Source organism: Dermochelys coriacea, chromosome 6, assembly GCF_009764565.3.
Source record: "Dermochelys coriacea isolate rDerCor1 chromosome 6, rDerCor1.pri.v4, whole genome shotgun sequence".
Classification (NCBI taxonomy): domain Eukaryota; kingdom Metazoa; phylum Chordata; order Testudines; family Dermochelyidae; genus Dermochelys; species Dermochelys coriacea.
In genome coordinates, this window is record NC_050073.1 from 31,747,136 (window position 1) to 31,772,184 (window position 25,049).

A 25,049-nucleotide genomic window follows, 5' to 3' on the forward strand; every position below is an offset into this window, starting at 1 on the left:
CATATGCTAAGAAGACTGAAATTGCAAATACTTTAAGCTACCTATTTTAAGGTCAGGTATTCAATGTAAAAGGAATACTGTTTGAGTTGCACACAAACTAAGTGGAAGCATACACTCAGATAAGATGAGAATGTCATTAAATACCACTTTCTCATCTGCAAGTAGTATAGTGGGTAAAATTTCTTGGCCTCCAACTAGAACAGCTAGTAGAGTGATCCTATTAGTTCCAAGGATAAGTAGGGTCCAGCTGGGTTAGTATTTGGATCAGAGACAGGCAAAGAACAGCTAGGGGCAGCAGAAAGAGGTGGTGATGATTCAGTAGGCAGCACTCTTTCCACCTAAATCAACATGATGTCCGGGGGCACTTGTGGTTCTGGAGGTGCTGTCTTGTGGTTGAGATTTAAAACTAGAGTCCTGGTCATTTGCAGTCATTAAAAAAAACAACACCTCAGCCTTTTTGCAGGTATCAGTTGGCCGAATTCCACTTTGGGTAATTACGTTCTGCCTGTCTATACTCCTCCTGCAGTTTCAAATGAATGCAGTATTCTCCTTCCGTTCCTGATCTGAGCAGTTGTTCAGTGTTGCTGAGGGTAGTTGTGTAGCTGCTGTATTTCACATCAGCAGCAGAGGATATGATCCCATTCCCTAAATAGATTTTGAGAGTGTGGGATCCTTTTGAGCTAAAGGGACAGTATAAATCGAAATTCTTGACAAGTAATAATATAATAATGTGTCTAGTGACTTTTATTCTGAAAGATTCCAAAAAGTCCTTCAAGTTGCAGGGCAAATTCTTCCCCCAGATGCACGCGGAACTCAGCTCCACTGAAATCATGTGCAAGCATTCCGGGGCAGGATTTGGATCTACATACTACACAGGAATTACTCCACCGAGTAGAGGAATGGTTCTCAGATATAAACAGGCAACTGTTTAGCCATGCACAGCAACACTTCACAATGGTCTGGGATAAGAATGGTGAAATTCACCCACATAAGAGTGAGTTTAAGCCCAGTAACAGAGCTCCAAGGGCTGGTGGATGCAGTGGCCTTAACATCTCAGAGAAGTGAAATGCAGGAGTTAAGGTTCCTGTTCCAGCTCACAGGCTGGAGTAGTAACAATGTGGGCTTTAGCCATGTAAGGATCAGTGAATAAGGGTACCTCAGAAGCACTCTTTTACAAAGGAGTATATCTGTAGCAGCAGTGAAGTATGAATGCTTTCTAATTATTTTTAAGTCTATTCTAGCCATTAAAAGAGACAGGAACTAACCAAACAGAATACTTCTTATTTAAATAAAATATACATATACCAATTACTTCGTATCAACCAAAGAGCATGAGTAATTTCCTCTCCCTTTGCATGCCACCGCTGTGCCCCCCCCCAAAAAAGCTAAATTCCCAGTGTGGTACTTGGGGAATTAAGCATGTGACAGTTGCATTTGTTAGCAGATTGTATGTACAGCTTTGCTCCCAAGATAGCACAAAAGATAATTCAATACTTATTTATTTTCTTTAAAGTCTGAAAAGCTTGCTGTGACAAAGAACTTTGTGCCCACACAGTCATGCCCCAAAGCAGCAAAGCTAACCGTCAGACAGAGCGTTTCAATAAAGCACAGTGCATATCAAAGCATTCAGTCAGGAAATGACAGAATTCTGATGTGCTTATAAAACAGAGGGCTTTCAAAAACAAAACAAAAAACAAACAAAAAACTACCACCGAAGTTAACTTTACAAGTTGTTGCTATTCTCATGTATTTTCTTTAAAAGCTTAATACTGATTGCTCACAAAGCTTCCTGTGCATATCCGCCAAAGTCAAGGAGGTCACGTTCTTCCTTGATCAGACTCCCATTACATTCTGCTATTTTTTCTTCTTCTTCTTCTTCTCAGTAAAGGGATTATTTATTCTAAATATTAGTCATAAAAAGTCAAAAATGTGAGAGACAATGATCAAAGTGCTGCAGCAGTAGTTTCAGTAAAGTAAGATTACCAACTGCTGAGATTTTAAACATAGGGAATAATCCCAAAACGCTACACCCAGAAAATCTCTTTCCATTCAGATGGACTACACTGTACAGCACAGTAATATTAGTTTTCCTCTAATGAAATCTACTGTAGCTGCAAAATTCAATCTATAGCTGGAGAATGCATACGCCTTAATCGTTATTTATTAGCATGCACTAGTTTCCATGCTATATCTTCTTTTTGCACCGGAGGAACAAAGCATTTCATTACAATAAACTCCAGCTATGCAAACTATAGCCATGGGAAAGATACAGAATATAAACTCCAACCCTCTGCTTCCTCTAACAACACTATATTTTCATTGTGGTGTTAAAGCAGGGAGAGAACAACAGTATTTCACTCTGGCAGCACTTTCCCAGGGAACAATTATGAGCTATAGAGAAACATGGTGAAAAATGCTAAAATATTTAAGAAGGGAACTTCATTTACCTGCTCACTTAACTGCTGCAGTATTTTACAATGGCTTTAATTTCAGATCACTTGGCTCTTAACAGTAATGATGGGAGTGTTTGGACCTCCTCTCACTTCTCCAAAAGAAGTGACAAGATTCACAGTATTCCCATGATCAGTACAAACACCATAGATAGGTGGGATGGATGCCACACTGTGCACATGCATGGAACAGTGCTGTGACATTAGCTCTAGATACCAGCATCCTGGTGCTGTTCTGGGCATGTGCACGGCCGAGCCCCTCCCCTTGTGATGTTAATGTCGAGTGTTGATCTTACCAGGTGGGGACTCTTCCTGCCCTCTGATCTCACCTATGCTGACAGAGCAAAGATAACAATAGAACCTGATGTGCTGCTGTCAAAATTGCAACATGGAACACCTTCAAAAATGCTCAACCCTCGGTTGGCAATTCACAGTTATTCTTTGAGTAAAATACTTCCTCCCTTTCCCCACCCCCTGTGCATTAAACCCTTATCTCTTCCCTCCTGCAAAATACTATTTCTTACTTGCCCCCTCCCAAATCCAGCAACCTTTTCATCCTCAACCTTGGTCCAAGTACCTCTTGACTCCCCACTAGGCAGCTCTAGGTAGATCCCCTTTCTGGCAACTGTTTCTCATAGCAGTATCTGTGCTGATAGGCAGGTTGCCCTGCCCTTTCTGGCTGGCTGTAGGAGGACTGACTGGGTAGGAGCAGGTACTTTTCCCGGTGGTGAGCTCAGTAATTATTTGGGGAATGGGTCCTCCTTAGTTCTTGAGGCTGGCAGGTTCCCCGAACTGCTGGAGGTCTTGCTTAGCTGGTCTGTCTCTGGGTTTTGGGGTGGGAGGAGGAGGGCATCTTGCCCTTATTGGTGGGTGAGGGTCCCATACACTCCCATAAACAGCTTTTTGGATTCCAGGCTGGGTGGACGGACACCATCGGATATAGGAATACAATGCTGTGGCTGAGGGACTACTAATAGTGTAACAGCAGCACCACAGCCCCGCTTTCTCTCCTGGTCCTTGGGCACTGCTGGAACAGCTGGCCAGGCAGAAGGAGAGAGAGTTGCAAGGCATCTGTGATATGTCCTATATGTGCCTCTGCATAAATGACTGTTTGTTTCCACAGCGCACTTTTTAAGGGTATGTCTATATTACAAACCTAAGTTGACTAATACTAGTAGTAATTACTGCAGTGGTGCATATCCACACTACCCTCCTTGGGTGGGTGGTGAGCGTTCTCACCAGGAGCACTTTCACTGACCTAAGAGGGTCAGTGTGGGGAGCTGAGAGCCTGCTGGGAACTCCCTGCCACGAGCCTGTCTGCCTCACAAGCTCCTGGGCTCCCAGCGGGCTCCCCCTGACTTGTGCCATGTTCCCCGAGGAAGCCACCCAGGGCTTCTCACCACCGGGAAGCAGGGTCCAGCTGCTCTTCTGGCCACCCTACCCCCCGACTCCCTGCCTGGCTCTTGGCAGGGAGCAGGTGAGGGGCTGCTCAGGCTTCTCACCCCGGGCTCCCAGCTGGGAGTCAGGTCCAAAGCCACCCCAGCTTCTGGACTGGCTCCCAGTTGGAAGCGAGGTCTGAAGCTCAGCTCCCAGATGGGGGGGGGGGGGGAGGATCCCTGGATTTCTCACCCCAGCTGGGAGCAGGGTCCAGCTGCCCAGCTCTCCAGGGCAGTGGGGGGCTTTGTTATCAATTTCACAGCTCCTGCCCTGAAATTGACAAGACCGCCGATGTAAGCAACAGAGTGTCTACAGACACTGCATCGCCGTAACTACACCAATATAAGCCTTACGCCTCTTCTGGACATGGAGTTGTCATATCAGCGTAGTAGGGCACTTATGTCAGTGGGAGGAAGGCTGTAGTGTAGACGCTGACATAATTAGGTTGACAAACTATTTTATGTTGACCTAACTGTGTAGTGTAGACCAGCCCTTAATCTCTTCCAGCCATAAATGGTTGGAGCTTAAGTGATGCATGGAGCCTCTGTGCAGAAGTGACTTTCACCCACAGGGAGGGAATTCACTTGCCATATAAAACTGTTCTGAATGCAAGGAACTTGGGAAATCTCACTGGATGTTGAGGAAGTAATAAATAATTTAACATAAGAGCTATTCTGGTGTTTCAAATGTGCATTAAAAAAGAGGGACATACATGAGAGGGTTTGTTCAGCATAATGTATCCAGGAGCATGTGGGAATGCTCACCTGAACGGTACAAACTTCCTTAGTGCTCTTAGAAAGCTTTCAAGTTGGAATTAATAGCTGTGTGAAATGCTGCTCCTGCACATACTGAATAAATAACATAGATATAGCATGTGGTGCCACTTCAGAAGGGTAAGTCCTGCTTTCAGCTGTTCCCAGACAGCCCACTGAACTCAATAGGAACCCCACTACTCCCTAAAATTATCTCACAGGGCCAGATGCAAAGCCCATTGAAACCAATGGAAAAAATCCTACTGACTTTAATAAAGAGATTGGGTCCTAACAGAACAATTCAGGGAGGTTGAATAAAGGTGAGAATTAAAAGACGGCAGCTTCCACAATCCTGTCACCACTGTATTAGTGCTCCTGGTGCTAACATGGTGTTAGCTGTGCCTCCTCCTAATGACACCCCTTGAGCCTGGCACTGGTCCTGCCTAAAACATTAGATAAGCTATGGAGGGGCAGAATTAACGGTATGGCATGGCCTCTTTATGGCCTTTATATATGGAGTGAGGAATTTAATTTCTCTCTTCAGACAAGTTGTTCTTACTTATTGGTTTTATTTTATTTGAAATGTTTCTCTTTTCAATTCCTGAAGGATTTGGATTTTCATTTTAGTTTCAGAATAAGGAAAGCTGAAACCTACTAATTAAGAAGATTTTAAAAGGGTCCTTTAAACATATATATTATATATATATATATACACACACACACACACATATACACACACACCCCTTAAATACATGCCTTGTTTATCAGCTGTACTAAGATGTAGTGCTGGCTCTAGTAAGCCACTTCCACAAGACTTTGGGAAAGAATATGCAAAGACTAGGCTTCATTTCTGCTGCAGAAGGCTGGGGCAAGATGAAGCTCCCCAACACTTTTCATGTCAAATGAATCCCTTACAGAGGGTATCTCCAAGAATCACCTAAATGACTGTCTACACAGTTGTCAGTCTGACACTATGCACAATGGTGTGACAATCATAGAATCAGAGGACTGGAAGGGATCTCGAGAGATCATCTAGTCCAGCCCCCTACACTCATGGCAGGACTAAGTATTATCTAGACCATCCCTGACAGGTGTTTGCCAAACCTGCTCTTAAAAATCTCCAATGATGGAGATTCCATAACCTCCCTAGGTAATTTATTCCAATGCTTAAGCACCCTGAGAGTTAGGAAGTTTTTCCTAATGTCCAACCTTAACCACCCTTGCTGCAATTTAAGCCCATTGCTTCTTGTCCTATCCTCAGAGGTTAAGAACAACACTTTTTCTCCCTTCTCCTTGTAACAACCTTGTATGTACTTGAAAACTGTTATGTCCCCTCTCAGTCTTCTCTTCTCCAAACTAAACAAACCCAATGTTTTCAATGTTCCCTCATATGTCATGTTTTCTAGACCTTTAATCATTTTTGTTGCTCTTCTCTGGACTTTCTCCAATTTGTCCACATCCTTCCTGAAATGTGGCACCCAGAAGTGGACACAATACTCCAGTTGAGGCCTAATCAGTGCAGAGTAGGGCGTAAGAATTACTTCTCATGTCTTGCTTACAGCACTCCTGCTAATACATCCCAGAATAATGTTTGCTTTTTTTGAAACAGTGTTATACTGTTGACTAATATTTAGCTTGTGGTCCACTATGACCCACAGATCCCTTTCCGCAGTATTCCTTCCTAGGCAGTCATTTCCCATTTTGTATGTGTGCAACTGATTGTTCTTTCCTAAGTGGAGTACTTTGCATTTGTCCTTATTGAATTTCATCCTATTTACTTCAGACCATTTCTCCAGTTTGTCCAGATCATTTTGAATTATAATCCTATCCTCCAAAGCACTTGCAACCCCTCCCAGTTTGGTATCATCCGCAAACTAATGGTGGACAATTGATTATAATGGGGGGATTAGTCCTCCTTTACTGAAGAAGGTGGTTAGATTTGCATGACTCCTGATCATTGTATGAGGCTGGTAGTTGCCTCATACAGTGGTCTGAATGGGGCTCTTACCTTGGTTAGGCATTGGAAGGGCTGTGATAATCCAAGCTAAATAGACCTAGGAAATATTAGAATACTTTGGATTTGAGTATTGAAAAGGAAGGTCATCGGTGACAGCTTGATGCTATATAGCCTTCCCCTTTGTTCACTGCTGCCAGGACAGGTTGCCTTTAGTAGATATTTTGTTTAAAATAATGGTTTAATAAAGTTGCTTCCACTTTGCTACATGAACATTCTTGTCTCTGTCCTCCCACTCCCTACCATTTGCAGTAATCATTAATTGCTCTTCTAGAAGGCCCTATTTATTTCTGATTAAGTGAAAACTGGCAATACGGATTTAAAAGTCTGACAGCAGCTCACCTCTTCCAGTGAGAGACACAAGGTGGCTGAGTTCAATAAAGGTGTTGGTCCAGTAAAAGATATTCCCTCACCCACATCATCTCTCTCATATCTTGGACACAGCACAGTTACAAAAACTATTTCAGTTCAAGACAGCAGTGCTTCCAGAAAAGTATTTGCCTAGAAGAACACCTGACAGACACTCTAAGCAATAAACTTAGTGAACATTATGCACTTGTGTGAGTCTTTTCAGTGTTAATTTACATAATTTGACATAATTACAGATATAAACACTCAAAGAAGCCTTGGGAGCAAGAGTATCACTGAAGCCTACACTTCATCAGTTCACACTGCATTTAGCACATTTATAAAGCTGTAGGCTAGTATGGAAATCAGCTGAGGGTCAGATCAGCTGGATCATGATTAAATTCCCCTCATATAAGAGTTTGAATGACTTGATTGCTCCAGGAACTTTTGTCTTGCAACAAAAATAGAACAAAAAAAGCCCACATCAATTTTCCTAATGTTTATATCCAATCACTTTTCACATTTAGGACCACATGTTAAAATGATTTTTAGATACAGAGGGCCAGATTTTCCTATCACATCAGTTCTATACCAATCTAAGTCAATTCAGAGTAGTGACTTCTGATTTACACTGGAGTGAGACAGACAAGAATCAGGCTCAGCCCCTTAGATTTGTGAGGCCCATGCTGTATATTTAAGATACTTAGCATCTATGAAATGATGAGAAGCCAAAAGGTTTTGCCTATATTAGAGGCAACTTTTGAATATTTGGTACACAGACTTAACCAGAATAAAATCTGGTAGCTGACTTTCCATGGAGAGGCAAAGGGAGCAATTTTGCTATCAGTTACATTCATGTAAAACCAGAATAACTCCACTGACTTCACTAAATCCACTAATTACATCCTTCTAATTGAGATAATAATTTGGTTGATAACAAAGCCATCATAAATTACATTTTAAAAATGATATATATTAAAATATTGTACTGTGGACATATCATGGGCCAAGATTTTCAAAACTGATAGTGATTTGGGGTGTCTTACTTGTTGAGTGCCAAAAACAAGACATTTTAAACAGGTCACAATTCCAGAGGGTAGATGATGCTCATCACTTCCTGAAAATCGGTTCCTTAAGTGTGTTGAAAATTGAGGCACCCAAAAATCACTAGGCACTTTTGAAAATCTTATCATGAGTTTAAAAATATTAATGCATTATTATGTTAACAATAAAAATCGCCTTCGGAGAATTTCTTGACACTGTGAATAATTTGAAACTCTTATGTTCCAACTAAACCTGAAACTTCCCAATACACATATCAATAGAAAATTAATACTGTATAATAAAAATCAAATTACTCCTTATACTACCTACACTTGTGAAAGTTAATACATTTGTACATGTTACTATAGTTTCTTCTTGACCACTCCTTTTATCCCTTATTTTCTTAGAAATTGGATTGCACATGAAAGAGGCCAGATTGACAGAACTTTCTCGGAGCAGTGCAAGACTGGGAAATCAACTCCTCCAGGAGCTAAAGAACATCACAAACCTCATCATCTTCCACTCCAAGTGCCAGGCACATTTCTTTGATCTTGCCTTCTCTAACATAAATACATAGTAACTGGTACACTAAAACACAACAAAAAACGAACAGCCCCCTGAAAGCCCTACCAAGACACTCCACTGCACATGCTTCTCTCCATGGGGAGAGAACAACAAATTATGACAGATGTCTGGTCACCTTACGAAATGAACTACAGGAAAGCGCTCAGATACAATACTGATGTGTGGTATAATAACCTATACGGAACAGAACAGAATAAAATAGCCCTGGCAAATGAAGTCCTCTAGTTGTCCACAGGAGAAGTGAGGCATAGCCAATGGCAGTGTAACCTTCCCCAAGCTGTGTCTTCAATGTATCTTAAACCTGACCTGGTAGAACCTCCTCATAGTGAGATGGTAGAGCAACTTTTCTGTTGAGATGGCCACAGGACAACCATCATTTACTAAGCAACAACATCAACTATGCACTAACCTGGGTCTAATTCACACCAGTTCTTAGAGGAAGAGATGGGTTCAAGTCACCACATTCAGATCCACACCTTAACTCACTTAATTCAGGACTGTTTGGAGGATCCAGGGTTCTGGTTTAGACCATGATAAAGATAGCAACCATTTGAAAAATGAGGATCTAGAATCAGCTTTGGATCTCAAACCACTCAACGTTTCTGCCTGTGTTTGGATGTGGCTTTGATTTGGGCCCATTTCTGTTTAGATGTAAATGACTCCATGTCCTAGAACCAATTCCCTGTGTCATCTAGTCCATTGTTTTCTTGATTTCAAATATTATTGCAGTTTGGGATGAAGAGTTAATTTCTGCATCTTCCCTTCTAAATGAACAACTAATCATTGCTGGATTTCCATTTGCCCTGCTGTCTTTACTTCTTTTCATACTCTATAGTACATTAAAATAACAGCGCGGAAAATAAATGAGCTCAATCCCCTTGTTATAAAAGGAAGGAGGTTGCTTGCAGAAAATTTTCCATAAAGGCCCCTTTCCTTTGTAATGATCTGCCCCTCAGGGCTGAAATAGCCCAAATTTGTTGATCTACCAGGCATACAAAGGCCATCTTTTTGAGTGGGATTTTGATGGAATGCTGAGGCAATTGAGGGCAAGATTTCTGTCTACTGGAAAAGTGCAACAGGGAGTTTTAAGCCATATTAGTCACATAATTGGAGATCAAATGATGTGTGGTAGGAAGAAATGCTGTTGCTTTGATTGATTTACTTTGCACTTCCTATATTCTTGTGTTTCTAAATGGCTTGTCAAGGCTCTAAATGGCATGTCAAGCATTTTGGATGGGAAACTTTGGGTGGGGAGTTTGCATGAGATAAAAGTTAACTAAATAAAACTGAATTAAACAGATAGGAAGTTAAGTTTGAATTCTACATATTGGCCCTAATCTTGCAAAGACTTACATTCATGTTTAACATTAAGCATGTGAGTAGTGCTAGAATGGTCTCACAGGATCAGGTAGGTCAGTGTTAGCTGAGAATGAAATTTATCTTTTAATTTTGTTGTATTATTAAATAATAATAATTATTATTATTAACCACATTTTCCATCATTAAACTAACATAATGAAATCATTCCACTAACTGCAAATGGAGAAAACGGGGAATGCTATCTAACTGGTACTTTTTGCAGTTTTATCCACATGAGCCTATCAATTTTCACAGAAACTTAAAAGGTAGCGGTAAGACTGAAGATACATTTCGATATCCTTGCTGCACTATGGATCAAGGTTTTGCCTCTGAAAATGTAAGGTGTATTTTGCAGGAAGTTATATATGTTACCTCATTTCAATTCCAAGACATAGGCCTGGAACCCCGGACACGTGAATTACTTTGCACGATTCTGGGAAATCCAGTTCAATCTGTCTGTCCTCCTATCAGTTTGCAAAGCCCATTTCCTTCATCATGCAATTCTTTCCCCTCCCATTTTTATTACCTACATTATCAGAGTTCTCTGTGGGGATCATTGCCATGTCTCAGAAGCTACAGAAGTGTGAGCACATGCTTGAAGTCATTAGGTGGGGCTATGAAATCTGATGATCAGAAGCCAAAAACTACATTTAAAAATATATTAATATTTGAACAGCTCCAGGTCTAAAAGTGCTACATGAACATCAACACCTACAGTCCCTGTGCAGTAGTCCTGATCACTGTGTAACATAAAAAAGTAAAGGCAGGAGCTTTCAAAATGTAGTAAAAGAAACAACAATGCTTTTCAGATTTTTTAAGATAGCGTCCAATGTGTTTTGAGAAGTGTACTCATTTTACCAGATTAAATGTGAGCAACTAGAACACAATGCATCATTTATTTTGGCAATCCTTGATTACTCTCATTAGTTTTCTCATAGCTTACAGCATGCAAAACCTACTTTGCATCACATTACGTGTGCTGAAACTACAACTCTTTAATCACTCTGGGTACTAACAAAACAATCCTTTTTGAACAGCATGCCTTTAATTATTCCGTTTGCCTCTTAATTTATCATAAAGAGTCAAAAAAAAGTGGTTCCCTCTTCTCTTCAGAGGAAGTTAGGTTGCGGGAATTAACACTGGACTCCTTGGAATATTTATAGCACAGTACTGTGCTTCCACTACAGAATGGAAATATAGAAGGGAAAAGGCGACACAAATTTCTAACAAGGTGGTTAAGAGATTTTTGAAGTTTATGTTTTGTTTTGGAATGTTGAGGGTGTGGAGAGGAGGTTAATTAAAACTGTTAATTCACTTAATTCACTTTTTACCCTAACAGCAAACATATGGGCCCAGAAAATCAATTCTAATATATATAAATCAATCATGCCAAATTCATCAGTTTTTTTGAGCAGAGGTGATGGATTCTTTGGCACCCAAGGGTCAGGTCATCTGGATCAAGGACCATACAGTTGGATGTTAATCAGTAACATGACTGTTTTTTTAACTAGAGTTTGAATAAATCTGTTACTACAATCCATTAAAAGAATTTCCCAAAACTAAGCAAGCAGAACACTACAAAGGAGAGCCTCTTGAAGCTTGGTAGAATAAAGATAATCAATTGGACAATGTAATACCAGGGTACAAAATATATAGGAATGACAGAGTAAGTCATGCTGGTGGGAGAGTGGCAATATATGTTAAAAAAAGAAAAGAGTCAAATAAGGTGAAAATCTTAAAAGAATCGAACTGTACAATAGAATCTCCAAGGATAGAAATTTCATGCTTGCATGATAAGAGGAAAGCAGTAGGAATATACTATGGACTTCCATCCAGGATGGTGACAGTGACTGCGAAATGCTAAGAGAGGTTAGAGAGGCTACAAAAATCAAAAAATGCAATAATAATGGGTGACTTCAATTATCCTCATATTGACTGGGTAAATGTCATCTTATGGCATGATGCAGAGAAAAAATGTCTAGATACCATAAATAACCATTTCTTGGAGCAGCTAGTCCTGGATCCCACAAGGGGAAAGGCACTTGATTTAGTCCTAAGTGGAGCACAGGTTCTGGTCCAATAGGTAACTACAGCTGAACTATTCAGTAATAGGACCATCATATAATTAAATTTAGTATCTTTATAAGGAGGAAAATACAAAAAACAAAACAAAACCAAAAAAACACCACAGTTACATTTAACTGTAAAAAAGGGGAACTACACAAGAATGATGATGCTAGGTAGATGGAAATTAACAAGAGCAGTCACAAGGTTAAAATGCCTGCAAGCCGCATTGAGGCTAATTAAAAACACTGTAATAGAGGCTAAGACTAAATGTATATCCCCAAAGAAGAAAAGACAATTAGAAGACCAGAAGAATGCCACTATGGCTAAACAGCAAAGTGATCACAGCATGATAGAATCATGCGGTTAGAAGGGACCGCAAGGGTCATCTAGTCTAACCCCCTGCCAACATGCAGGATTTGTTGTGTCTAGACCATCCAAGACACATGGCTATCCAGCCTCCGTTTGAAAACCTCCAGTGAAGCAGTTTCTGCAACCTCCCTGGGCAGTCTGTTTCATTATTCTACTGTTTTTAAAGTTAGGGATTTTTTTCCTGACCTTTAGTCTAAATCTGCTGTGCTGTAGTTTGAACTCACTGCCTCTTGTGCTGCCCTCTGTGGCAAGAAAGAACAACCATTCTCCATCTTTTTTATGGAAGCCTTTCAAGTATTTGAAGACTGCTATCGTGTCCCTCCTCAATCTCCTCTTTTCAAAACTAAACACACCCAGTTCCTTCAGCCTTTGCTCATATGGCTTGCATTCCACCTCTTTTATCATCTTTGTCGCTCACCTCTGGATCCTTTCCAGTTTCTCTACATCATTTCTATATATTGGTGACCAAAACTGGACACACAGTACTCCAGCTGAGGCCTAACCAACACCAAGCAGAGCAGTACTATCACCTCCCACAACTTGCATGCTATGCCTCTGTTAATGCAACCCCTAAAATGGCATTTGCTTTTTTTGCAACAGCGTAATGGAAGCTTCAGAGACAAAAAGACATTCTTTAAAATAGGGAAGTCAAATCCTACTGAGGAAAAATATGAAGAAGCATAAACTTTGGCAAGTAAAATGTAAAATGTAAAAGTATAATATGACAGGCCAACAAACAATTTGAGAAGCAACTTGATAAAGACGCAAAAACTAACAGTAAAACATTTTTTAAAGTACATCTCGAACAGGAAGTCTGCCAAACAGGCAGAGGGTCCACCAGACAACAAAGGTGTTAAAAGAGCATTCAAGGAAGACATGGCCATTGCAGAGAAGATAGATGAATTCTTTGCATCATATTCACTGCAGAGAATGTGAGGGAGACACCTACATTACAGCTATTCATTTTGGACAATAAATTTGAAATACTGTCTCAAATTGATGTGTTAATAGAAGAGGTTTTAGAACAAATTGATAACAAAAGTAATAAGTCACCAGGATCAGATGATATTCACCCAAGAGTTCTAAAGGAACTCAAATATGACATTTCAGAACTACTAACTGTAGTACAAAACCTATAACTAAAATCAATCTCTGAACAAGATGCCTGGAAGATAGTTAATATAACACTAATTTTTAAAAAGGGCTCCAGAGGAGCTCCTGACAATTACAGGCCAGTGAGCCTAACTTCATTACAAAGCAAATTGTTAAAAACTATAGTAAAGAACGGAATAATCAGACACATAGATAAATACAGTTTTTTGAGGAAGAGTCAACATGGCTTTTGTAAAGGGAAGTCATGCCTCACCAATCTATTTGAATTCTCTGAGAGGGTCCAAAAACATGTGGATAAGGGTGATCCAGTTGATAAAGTATACTTGGATTTTCAGAAATACTTTGACAAGGTACATCACCAAAGGTCCTTAAGGAAACTGAGTAGCCATGGGATAAGAGGGAAGATCCTCTCATGGATCAGTAACTGGTTGAAAGACAGAAAAAGTGTAGGAATAAATGGTCAGTTTTCACAATGGAGAAAGGTAAACAGCGGAGTCCCCCAAGGATCTGTACTGGGATCTGTGCTGTTCAAAATAATCGTTAGTGACTGGAAAAATTTGCAGATGAGGAGTTACAGACAGATCTTATAGAACTGGGTGACTAGACAACAAGATGGCAGATGAAATTCAGCATTGGAAAATGTAAAATAATGCACACTGAAAAAAATAATCCCAACTATACATTAGGTTCTAAGTTAGTTATTACCACCCAAGAATGAGATCTTGGAGTCACCATGGATAGTTCTCTGAAAATTTATGCTTAATGCACAACATTGATGAAAAAGGCTAACAGTGTGTTAGGAACTATTAGGAAAGGGATAGAAAATAAGACAGAAAATATCATAATGCCATTATTTAAATCCATGGTATGCCCACACCGTGAATACTGTGTCCAGTTCTGGTTGCCCCATCTCAGAAAAAGACATAGTGGGACTGGAAGCAGTTCAGAGAAGCTAATCAATGGCTTTCATACTAGGAGAGATTAAAAATATTAGAACTGCTCAGCTGAGTAAAGAGATGACTCAGGAGGATAGAATAGAGGTCTGTAAAATCACGAATGGCACAGAAAAAGTGAACAGAGAAATCTTACCATTTCACAGAATACAAAACCCAGGGGTCACCAGGATGCAATTAATAGGCAGCAAGTTAAAAACAAACAAGAAGTACTTTTTCACACAACACACAGCTAACCTGTGGAACTCCTTGCCAGGGGATGTTGTGAAGGCCAAAAGTACAACTGGGTTCCAAAAAGAACCAGATAAGTTCATGGAGGATAGATCCATCAATGGCTGTTAGCCAAGAGGGTCAGAGACACAATTCCATGCTTACTAGAAGCTGGGAGTAGAAGACAGGGGTGGATCATTCCATATTTTCCCTGTTCTGTACACTCCCCCATACACTTTGGTACTGGTCACTAGTGGGGACAGGATACTGGACAAGATGGACCATGGTCTGACCCAGTATGATACCTCTTATGTTCTTGTATTCATATTAAAATATTGTTAAATATTATGTTACAGGACAAACTTAAATCTACAACAGTAAGGACATTGTAAGTGAAGGCTATGATACCAGTTTCCTGCCAGCCTAGGCATTTGAGGACTGCCACTTGAGTACTATCCTTTAAAAATGATCATGGCTTCCTATTAATTATAATAAAAAATTCATTAATATATGTTAGTGACCATAAAGTCCAAATGAGCACTGCACTAATTGTAGTCACTCCAGTTAATTGCAGGACATCTCTACTGCAGTTATTACTGAAGTTTCAATAGCTGGTTAAATGTAAGATTAAACTAATGAGTGGGCAGCAAAAGTGCTCTGCAAATCCACGTGAAGTGGACTAGAAGAGACCAGGAGTCACAGCTGAGGTTATGCACTTAGGTGAAATTCACCCCGTTGCAGAAGTCCAGCTCACAGGTCTATGCACCACTTAAGTTCTCCAAACAGGACCTTGGTAGGACTTAAGTGATGCACATGCCTTGCGCTAGCCTCCCTGCACAGGGGTAAATTTCACCCTAGGTTCTGAGGGCCAATACTGAGTCTTGTGGAAAGCCTCAGCAAGCTGTTTTTGCAGAGGGCAGTTCTCTGCAGAAGATCCTTCATGAGAAGGGAGCCCCAAAATCTCCACTGCACAATGACACACAGAGAGAGCTGCTGGAGAGCACTGCTTCACAGCCCACATTCTACAGCTCCTCGCATGGTGGATTCTGGAAAGGGGAATCTCCAAATGTGATAGGCTGCTCAAGGACGGCACCCCACCAATGTCTGGAATTTGATATTCTGCTATTACTTTTTTGACAGGTGACGATTGCTAGCAGTGTTTCACAGGAGTGGGTAGCATACCCATGCTTTAGAGAGCTGCACGGTGCAGTAAATTATGTTTAATAAACTTTGAAGAATATCACCCAAGAGCCTTATAACTCCCTGAGTTATTGGATATCAGGATCAGATATAAGTATGGCTCTCTAGCATGCTGTACAGAAACCAAGCATACACCCAATTCAGTTCTGATGGAAAACAGAGAATTCATGTTTCAGGTACAGAAACAAAGCTAATCCCCATTGAACCTTCTGAAATGTGTTTTAAGGAAGAATTACCTGAGTAAATTGCCAGTAAAGCTTCATCCTCTTTGCTTTGGCATAATTGCATTCAATGAGTCTGGGCCTGCTGTTCACGTCCACCAGGCATCTGTTGTCATCATCATCAATAGTGGGACTCAGAACACCCACATGGATCTGCTGATTACTTGTGTAATAAACATTCTGCAAGAGAAAGCACAAAACAAGACTCATGGCCTGAAGACGGAGGAGCTATTTCTGTCAAAGCTAATAACGGCAAGAGTTAATATATTGACTAGAATTGACCTATCATCTTGTCCCCTGTTGGCTTGTAAATCATTTTGTATGTAGGAAGTAGTGTAATATATGTAACAGTAGTTTTAAACTATCTATAATTGTCAGGTACCTGGCAAATTGGGGGTTATGTGAGTATTATAAAGCATTTGCTGATATTTTTTCTAGCTGCTCTGGTCGTTCAGATTTGGGCTCAGAAACAGCAAGTTGCTATAAGTGGTAAATTTTCCAGCAGGAAGTGGGGTCAGTTTGGGAACAGCCACCATTTTTTATTAGAATATCTAATCTGAGGATAATATCAAGATGCAGATTTGGGAGATGGGAGAGGAAGTGGAAGAGAGGAGGAATAATACAATTGGGTTCAGAGGAATCTGGATCTTTTATCTGACAAAGACAGTAAATAAAAAATGAAGCTTAGTGCAGATAAATGAAAATTAGTACATTTGGGGCAGCTCCCCAAAATGCAATGTACATGTTCAATGGATATCAGTTAACTCATTCAGCAGCTTGTGAAAGACTGAGTTATGCATATTTCAGGACACCTGGACTCACTTTATTGAATATATACATACAGGGCTGAATCCTTTGCTCTGGATTCACAGCAGAGCATTGATCTCACAGACCCTAATGATTTTTCTGCTGTCCAAACAGTCAAGAGACTATTTATTATCTAGCCTATTTATTTTGCCCTTTTTGCCCACTAAAAATGAGAGTGGTGTGTTTGTTTTGTTTGTTTGTTTCCCCAGAGGAAGGAGGGGAAGTGAAAAATGGATGGCAGAGGTTCTATGGTGTTCCCTCTCAAAGGTATAAAGTTATATAAAATGTTGGCAAGGCAATATAAATCCACAATTTGGGATTGTCCTGTGAAAGCTCCAATTCAGAATTAATTTTAAGGAGACTGGACCTTTCCCTTGACAGCATTATGGAAAAGGATAAAATTGCTCTTATCTTTGGTTCTACTAATTCTTTACCATCCCTTATATAGTGGGGAAAGTGTTAAAACTGAGAAGTATAATGGCAAGAAAAAGTCCGTAGGGAGTGGCTCTCTGAGTAGCCATGCCTGGGCAGAAGAACTAAATTGACATTTGTGTTGTCTTACTGTTGTTAATTAGTAAAGCTAAATCCTAGAAAAGGCGGGAGCTGAACTTTATGTACTATATGGTTGGAAAACATGCTTGTTCTCAGGGCTCGATGGTACTATATCCTGGTATCTATTTATTAATGATGTTATATATAATTGATAGCTTGTTTTGTATGTACAGTGTGTACTTTGTTGTAAAAATAAAATCAAATATTAATTACAAAAAGAACAGAGTACAAATTAAACAGAACAATTAAACACACAGACCTAGGAAGGAATTTGGGGGCTTATTGTAGAAAGTTCTTTGAATACATTATACCAGTGTATAGAAGGCAGGCAGGATATTCGGATGAATCAACACAGAGATAAAATACAGATCTTGCATCTTGTTTGTGTGCAAGGCATACTGCTTGCCCTCACCTAGCCTTTCTGAGTCAGATCTTCAGTTGATGCAAATCAGCATAGTTCCATTGACATCAATGAAGTTATGTTGATTTACATCAACCAAGGATTTGGCCCTCTGTTTAGTTTTGGTTCCTTTTTTCCCATATCAAGGATACTGGAGAGAAATCTTTGCTGACAGAACCAGTGTGATTCCAGGTGTTAAGAATCTTTGCTATAGAGAAAGATTGAAAAGATCAGTCTCATTTTCACAGGAGAAGAGAAGAGTGAAATGATTTAGCAGATTAATTCAGATGTCTGAACAGGGTGACTGAAACTGAATGACAAACTATAAATACTGCTGAAGGGTTCACAAAAAGAGACAGATCCATAAGTTAGAAAATTAAGATTGGGCAAAATGAAGATTGCTATGATTAGAACTGATGCATTAGAAGAGCAATAAAAATAAGCTTCCCAGACAGACCAGGAGTTTAAGAAGTAGCCAGATACTTTTATGGAGAGGATTGAAGGATTCGTTGATAAAGCAGGGAGGCAGGACTGAGATAATCTTTAAAAAGGATTATTAGGCCATATAGCATTTTATGGTTCAGCATTTTTATGGCCCTAATGCCTATTATCCAAACTCATTACAGGTGGAAGGGAGGAAAGCTTCAGTCCTGGTTTGCGATTGCTACTGATAGGAAGCTATTTGTTAATATAATTATTCAGTATGTTGTCACCAATGTCAACAAGACAAAAGAGAAAAAATATGGATACGCAATTTTTTTTAAAAGCTGCAATAAGTCACTTAAACATATAGGCCTAGATCCTTGGATACAACTGAGGGCTGCACTGCACAGCTAAAGTAATGTGTGCACGCAAAGGGAACTTTAAACCATTGTGTGTGCACCCTCATTCCAAAGCCCTCTTTATTGGTCAGGTCTCCCAAGCATTACTTAGAACAGCTCGAAGGCTCACAGCAATCACACCTTCTCACTACTTGTTGAAGAGGGACAAATTCACAGTGTAACTGCAAAGACCATTTGGGAATTATACCAGTAATAAATTAGGCCTCGTACGTCTCTGGATAGGTGTATAATGATCCCCCTGGTTGTAGGCTACTCAGTAATTGAACCTGGAACTGGCAAAGCTCTACAGATACAGATTCCAAGGCCAGAGGGACCACTGTGATCACTAATCTGACCTCCTGTATAACACAGGACATAGCGCTTCCTCAAAATAATTCCCTTTGAGCTACAGCATATCTTGATTTAAAAATTGTCAATGAGGAAGACCACAACACTTGGTAAATTGATTCAATATTAATTAACCTCACTGTTAAAAATTTACACTTTATTTCCAGGCTGAATTGGCTAGTTCAGCTTCCAGACATTCAGTCGTCTTAAACCTTTCTCCACTAGATCAAAGAGCCTGTTATCAAATATCTGTTCCTGGTGTAGGTATTTATAGACTGTGATGAAGTTACCCCTTAAACTTCTCTTGGTTAAGCTAAATAGATTGAGCTATTTTGAGTCTATCACTATAAGGCATGTGTTCCAGTCTTTTAATTATTTTCATGGTTCTTTGTTGAATCTTCTCCAATTTATCAGCATCCTTCTTGAACTGTGGTCACAGAATTGAACACTGTATTACAGCAGTGGTTGCACCAGTATGAAATACAGAGGTAAAAATAACCTCTCTACTGATACTTGATAGCATTAGCCTCACAGCATCACATAGGGAGCTCTTGTTCAGTTGATTACCTGCTGTGACCCCCAAATCCACTGTGACCCCCATCTTGTATGTATGCCCTACAGTCTTTGTTCCTAGACACATGGACAAGAAGTATATGTATGTATCTTTAATAAAGATGAGCTAACAGGGTGTTGACACACAGCCTTAGAGAGCTCCCCCCATATGCTGTTATCATTCCACTTTTCAATCCGGTGTAGACCAGTTTAACAAATGGGCACATAAGAATTGTTAAACTTTGTGATCTGAGCTATATTGGAACTTGGGTTGGACAAAAAACAAGAATTCCATTTTATAAAAAATGTTGGTGTCAAGAAAAAAAAAGAGACCATCACAGAATAACCATTAGGCGAGTAGTTAGCATACTCGCCTGGAATGTGGGAGACCAAGGTTCAGGTCCAAAATTAGATAGAGAAGGAACCTGAGCCTGGATCTCCCACATCCCAGGTGAGTACCCTAATCACTGAACTATTCTATCCTGGACCTGAGAAACCTTCTTAATGACATTTTAATGGAAACCAATTCATTTCCACAAAAAGTTACTGTTTCCACAGTTTAGCAGCATTTTTTGACCAAAAAAAAATTGTCAGAAAGTTCCAGACCAGCTGTAGCAGATGCACCTTTCAGCTTCTTAAAATCACTCAGGGCAAGACCCAAGATATGCAGGCTGATATGCAGCAGAGATTCCAGTCGTATTTGGCCTTTTCTGATGCTGATCTGCTAGTTGTCTACATGACAGTTTCTTTTTGTTTGAGTATTGAACACATCAAGCACCACCTGACAATCTGATTCCAGTGTCACTTCTCCAATGGTAAACCAACAACTGCTCACAGCCTGTATAGCATTTGTTATCAATGGAAAGATACAGAAACTATGGGTTTATGTTGTCCTTGGGCAAGATGTTTTTCTTAATACTTATGTATGAAAAAATGCACCTATATACCACAGTGATGGGTACCCCAGAAAGATGACAGACACACAGCTGGCTAGATTAAATAGATAGATAAGGTAAATACTGGCACTGCTGACAAATTCCTTCCACTTATCTAACATTCTGGGATTTAAAACTGCTAATAGCTAAATCCTGGTTGCACTTCCATAAACATTCTCAGAAAGGAAGAAGATAATGTTTAATTGCTATTATTACCCATTTTAAAGGGGTAATAATCATAAAAGCCATTCATTTAAGTCTATTTGCCTGGTTTTTTGCTTCTTCACAAATATTGGTTATGAGAACTCTTTAAAAGAGATGGGGCACAAAACCTGATAATTTTGGATTAGGCTTTAAGAGAGGACTGATCTGAATTACCACAACTGTCTCAACTAATTTTATTTTGCTTTTTTGCTTGTTGCATTTTTATTTTGTTATTGTTTTACTGCTTGTTTGAAATTGAACTGCAGACAAAACAAAATCTTACAGGTTAAAACAGTGCTCCTATTTTCTCACAAAATATAAAAAAACAAACAAATGTTCATTGCAACACTTATTATACTGGATCGCTTCTTTTCTTCAAGTGGATGCTTTTCACAAGCATCAACAAACATGACAGCTACAATGCATTCCACATCAGCACAAGACAGACTACTGAGTTGCTTTTGTTGAAAGCACTGCAGATCATTCAGTAGAAAAACAATTTACTGGCACATATGTTTCTAAAATATTACTACACTACATTTTCAGCTTGTAACCTAAAGGCAGACTGTAGAATTTTCAAAAGCATCTAAGTGATTTAGGAACCTAAGTCCCATTGTCAACAGTGATACATGCAGTTAGCAAACTAAATGCCAATTGAAAGTTGGACTTAGGCACTTTTAAAAATTTGACCCATAGTTAGGAAATTTGATTCCCTATGATTCCTATGTCATGGCAAATGTCGCAGTAGGCAATGTTGTGTAAGCACAATAAAGATAAGGGGCCAGATTCTCAGCTGGTATAAATTGGGATAGCGCCACTGAACTCACTGGAGTTACTGTACTCTGAGTTACACCAACTGAGGATCTAGCACAGAATGTCTTTACTCATCATGCCAGAGCATTAGTGAAAAGCAATAACAGAATTCTCACATCACCACCACAGAAATGAATGGGCACCAAAGTGCCACTGAATTTCCGAGGGCATGTGTCTTAGTCTGATGTTGGCACACAAGCAGTTGACAAAAAACAACTCCATATTCCATAACATTGTAACTGAATATGCTTAAGAGATTTTCATTACTCTAACACACAGCACTGCTGTTTCTCTTAAAATACTAACCATATTGAATGAAATATGAGTACAGCTATGAGCTCTTCAAATTCCATTTGTACTATAGTGAAGGAGTGTCTTTTGTTCAGGAAATCAATGCAGTTCCATTAAACATACCCTGAAGGTGGAATTGCGGGAATCCAGGACTACTGTCAGTTAAATCTACTTTGGAAAATCTTTACTATTTACATAGGAATAACCCAAGGAAGTGTGCGTGGGGAGGGGTGTCACGGTCTGAGGGCGAGCAGGGCCTGAGACCCCTTTGCAGTCCCTTTTGAGTGCATTCTCAGGCTACCCGCTTTGTTTCCTTCACCTAGGTGGAACCTCATGGTTCACCCATTCTCAGACTGGGTCTTGGGGTTTGTAAGGGACTGCGGAAGACTTTGTTATGGCCTAGCTAGGGAATTTCCGCTTTCTCGAGCTGAGAGGTTACTGTAGGACATAGATAGGTACTGAAGGACACAGCTGCTTTGCATGGCCGTTCCCCAGGTTGGGAAGTACATAGATAGTTACTGAAGGACACAGTTGCTTTGCATGGCCCTTCGCCAGGTAGGGGAAAGCCCCCCTTTGGGAAGTACCTAATTCTATATTCATGAGCTGTTTTTGTGTAGTGCTTATTAACGCTGACTGTCTGCCTCCATTGGACTCTGTCCCAGGCAGAGCTCCGGTGTGCTGGGTTCCCCGCCTTCGTGACTGCAATGCTTGAAGTCCCCATTGCGGGTGGGTCACTAACCTTCAGTAAAGCCAATAACTCACAGCTGTGTGTAAGCCTCATTTTTCTCAGAGTACTCCTGCCGGGCCTGTGGTGCTTCGAGCACCTTAGTCCAGAACAGGGTTGCAAGCCTGCTGTTTGCAACTGTGTAAGCACAACAAGCCCAACGGTATTTGGCACCTGCAAGAAACTTCCCTCTGGGAGCCTGTGACCAGCGACTGACTAAAGTGACTCAACACAGCTTCTTCAAAACAAACATATTGTTTGTTCACCTAAAGGTACACAACAATCAGAGAAGAGCCTGAGTCATACCTAATGCTCATCATTTCCCTCAAAGGTTGGGCAAACTTAGCTGCCTCGGAGGGGATGTCCACTCTGCAATGAAAAACCCACAGCTGGCCCGTTAGCTGATCTGGGCTCAGGCTCAAGGGCTATTTGGTTGCAGAGTAGACATTTGAGCTCAGGCTGCAGCCTGGGCTCTAGGACCCTCAGACCAAGCATCAACAGTGTAATTAAACAGCTCCTTAGCCTGAGTACCCCTCCCACCACCACCCATCCAGCCTGAGTCAGCTGGCTTGGGCCAGCCACAGGTTTTTAATTGCAGCGTAGACATATCCAGATCCATCCTGTGAGCCTGTGTCTCAGCCTGTCTGCTCTCTGTGAACACCCCTCCCGCTCTACAGCGAGAGACTTTAACTGTCTACTATCCTTTTGCTCTAAGCCTTGGCAAACTAGCTATGTAATTTCACCTGGTGCCTGGACATGGTATCTTCCCAATTAACTGCCATCAAGTTGTTTACCTAGAGGTGTCTTATTGCTGGCCATTGTTTCCTTTGCTTGCTCTTCCTAACAGCTCCTTTTCATTTAACTCCACCTAGTCAGACAGAACAATATCAAACAGGTAAACTGAAGTACATATAATTTTCATAAAACATAATACGGATCTCTCTCTGGTTCTTCACTAGGGGGAAAGCTAGTCACTGAATGTTTGGGAGCGCTGGCCCTTTTTCTAAAAGAACCTTAAAATGAACAAAGGCTATGAATGGCTGGGAGGTGGAGAAGGGCATTGCTCAGGTTCCTCTAAAAACTCTTTACAATTCTTTTTCCTGTGGGCGATGACTATTAAACTATGAAGAAAACCTGGTGCACTAGCACTTTCCCACCCTTTATTCCAAATCTCAGGCAAGTTTGTTACTGGTGATTCTTTCTTCTTTGATCACCCAAGTTTCACCTTCTTTCAAGATAGAATCTGACGCGGAGGCCATCATGAACATTCAGAATATCATATTACCATTAAAACACAGGGGTGGCCTACTCTATTATTAGTCAGTCTAACTTTTCAAATTCCTCTTGCACAAAGAAGATCCAGAATAAAAGGAGCTGGTTAAAGCTTTAGCACATAAATGAGTTGGACCAGCTCACGTCCTTCCTCACTTCCTTGGGATGCAAGGACTCTCTCCCCACTTAGCATAAGTCCTTGGAGGGAGAGTTCATACCCAGAGTCCTGGGCTGTTCTATGTATTAATTATTAAAATGGTAACAAATGCTTTTTTTGCTGATGTCTACCTATTCTCTATTCTGAGTATTCACTAGGGGCCAAGTTCTGTCTTCAGTTATATCCTTTCAAGCCCACTGAATTCCAATTCATCTGACTGTGGAGACAGCAATCTACCTATTAAAGAGTTCTTCTTGCATCAAGTTGCTGGCGTCAAGTTAAATAGCAAGTATATGTACACAGCATGTGTGAGTGCAGAGAGCAGAAAGTGGACATAGCTATGAGGAAGAGCAGCAGATCTTGGAGAGAATTCTGTGCCTTAGCTAGAATTAGGGCGGCTAATCAGAAGAAAATGAGAATTATTTTACAAGAGGTTAGAGTTGGGATAATTTGCTGCTGAGATCCACAGGAACCTAGCAGATTTCCATCCCACCTTGTGTTTGGATTAATCTGACAAGGTTTAGTTTAATCTTTATTGGCAATAGCTGGGCAGCTGAGCCTTAGCGAAGCATGTGCTTCTTATACACACCCATCTGAGAATGATGCAGAATTTCTATCCAGGAGAGAACTTCACCCTGAAAGGCCAAGTCAATCTTTATCCCACTAAAGTCAGTGGTGAAATTCCATTGATTTCAATGGGACCAAGATTTATCCCCATGTTAATAATAAACCTTGAAAAGCCATTTGAGCTGATAAAGACTTTGCTGGCTGAAGATGGTTGCCAATCTTTGTAAATAATTCATTGGAGCTGGTTTGTCATGCAGCAAAACGTTACAGTAAGATGTCCAATTTAACACAGGATGATTATCTGAAAAATGAATTACTGGCTCCCCACTGAAAGTTTAAAACTGAATACACCAATGTTTTGGCTGAAAGCTATTCCTAATGCTTATGGCAGCTTTCCCAGATGAAATCTCATTGGAGGCTGGTATGTGGCTGTGCATTTTTAATGAATGTCCATTATATTCACCAACAATGGTGCATGATTTCT

At 40.3% G+C, this 25,049-nt stretch overlaps 1 protein-coding gene across 3 annotated transcripts in view; it reads right to left on the reverse strand.

Moving 5' to 3' along the window:
* Positions 1-25,049, reverse strand: part of GALNT18 (polypeptide N-acetylgalactosaminyltransferase 18) — a 410,017-nt gene that overhangs the window by 22,014 nt on the left and 362,954 nt on the right. For 2 of the 3 annotated variants that reach the window (XM_043516559.1, XM_043516560.1), the window contains exon 10: positions 16,138-16,302. The exons of the other annotated variant lie outside the window; for it this stretch is intronic. In XM_043516559.1, coding sequence (XP_043372494.1) covers positions 16,138-16,302 — 165 coding nt within the window. The remainder of the gene's footprint in view (positions 1-16,137; positions 16,303-25,049) is intronic. 3 annotated transcript variants of the gene reach the window in all.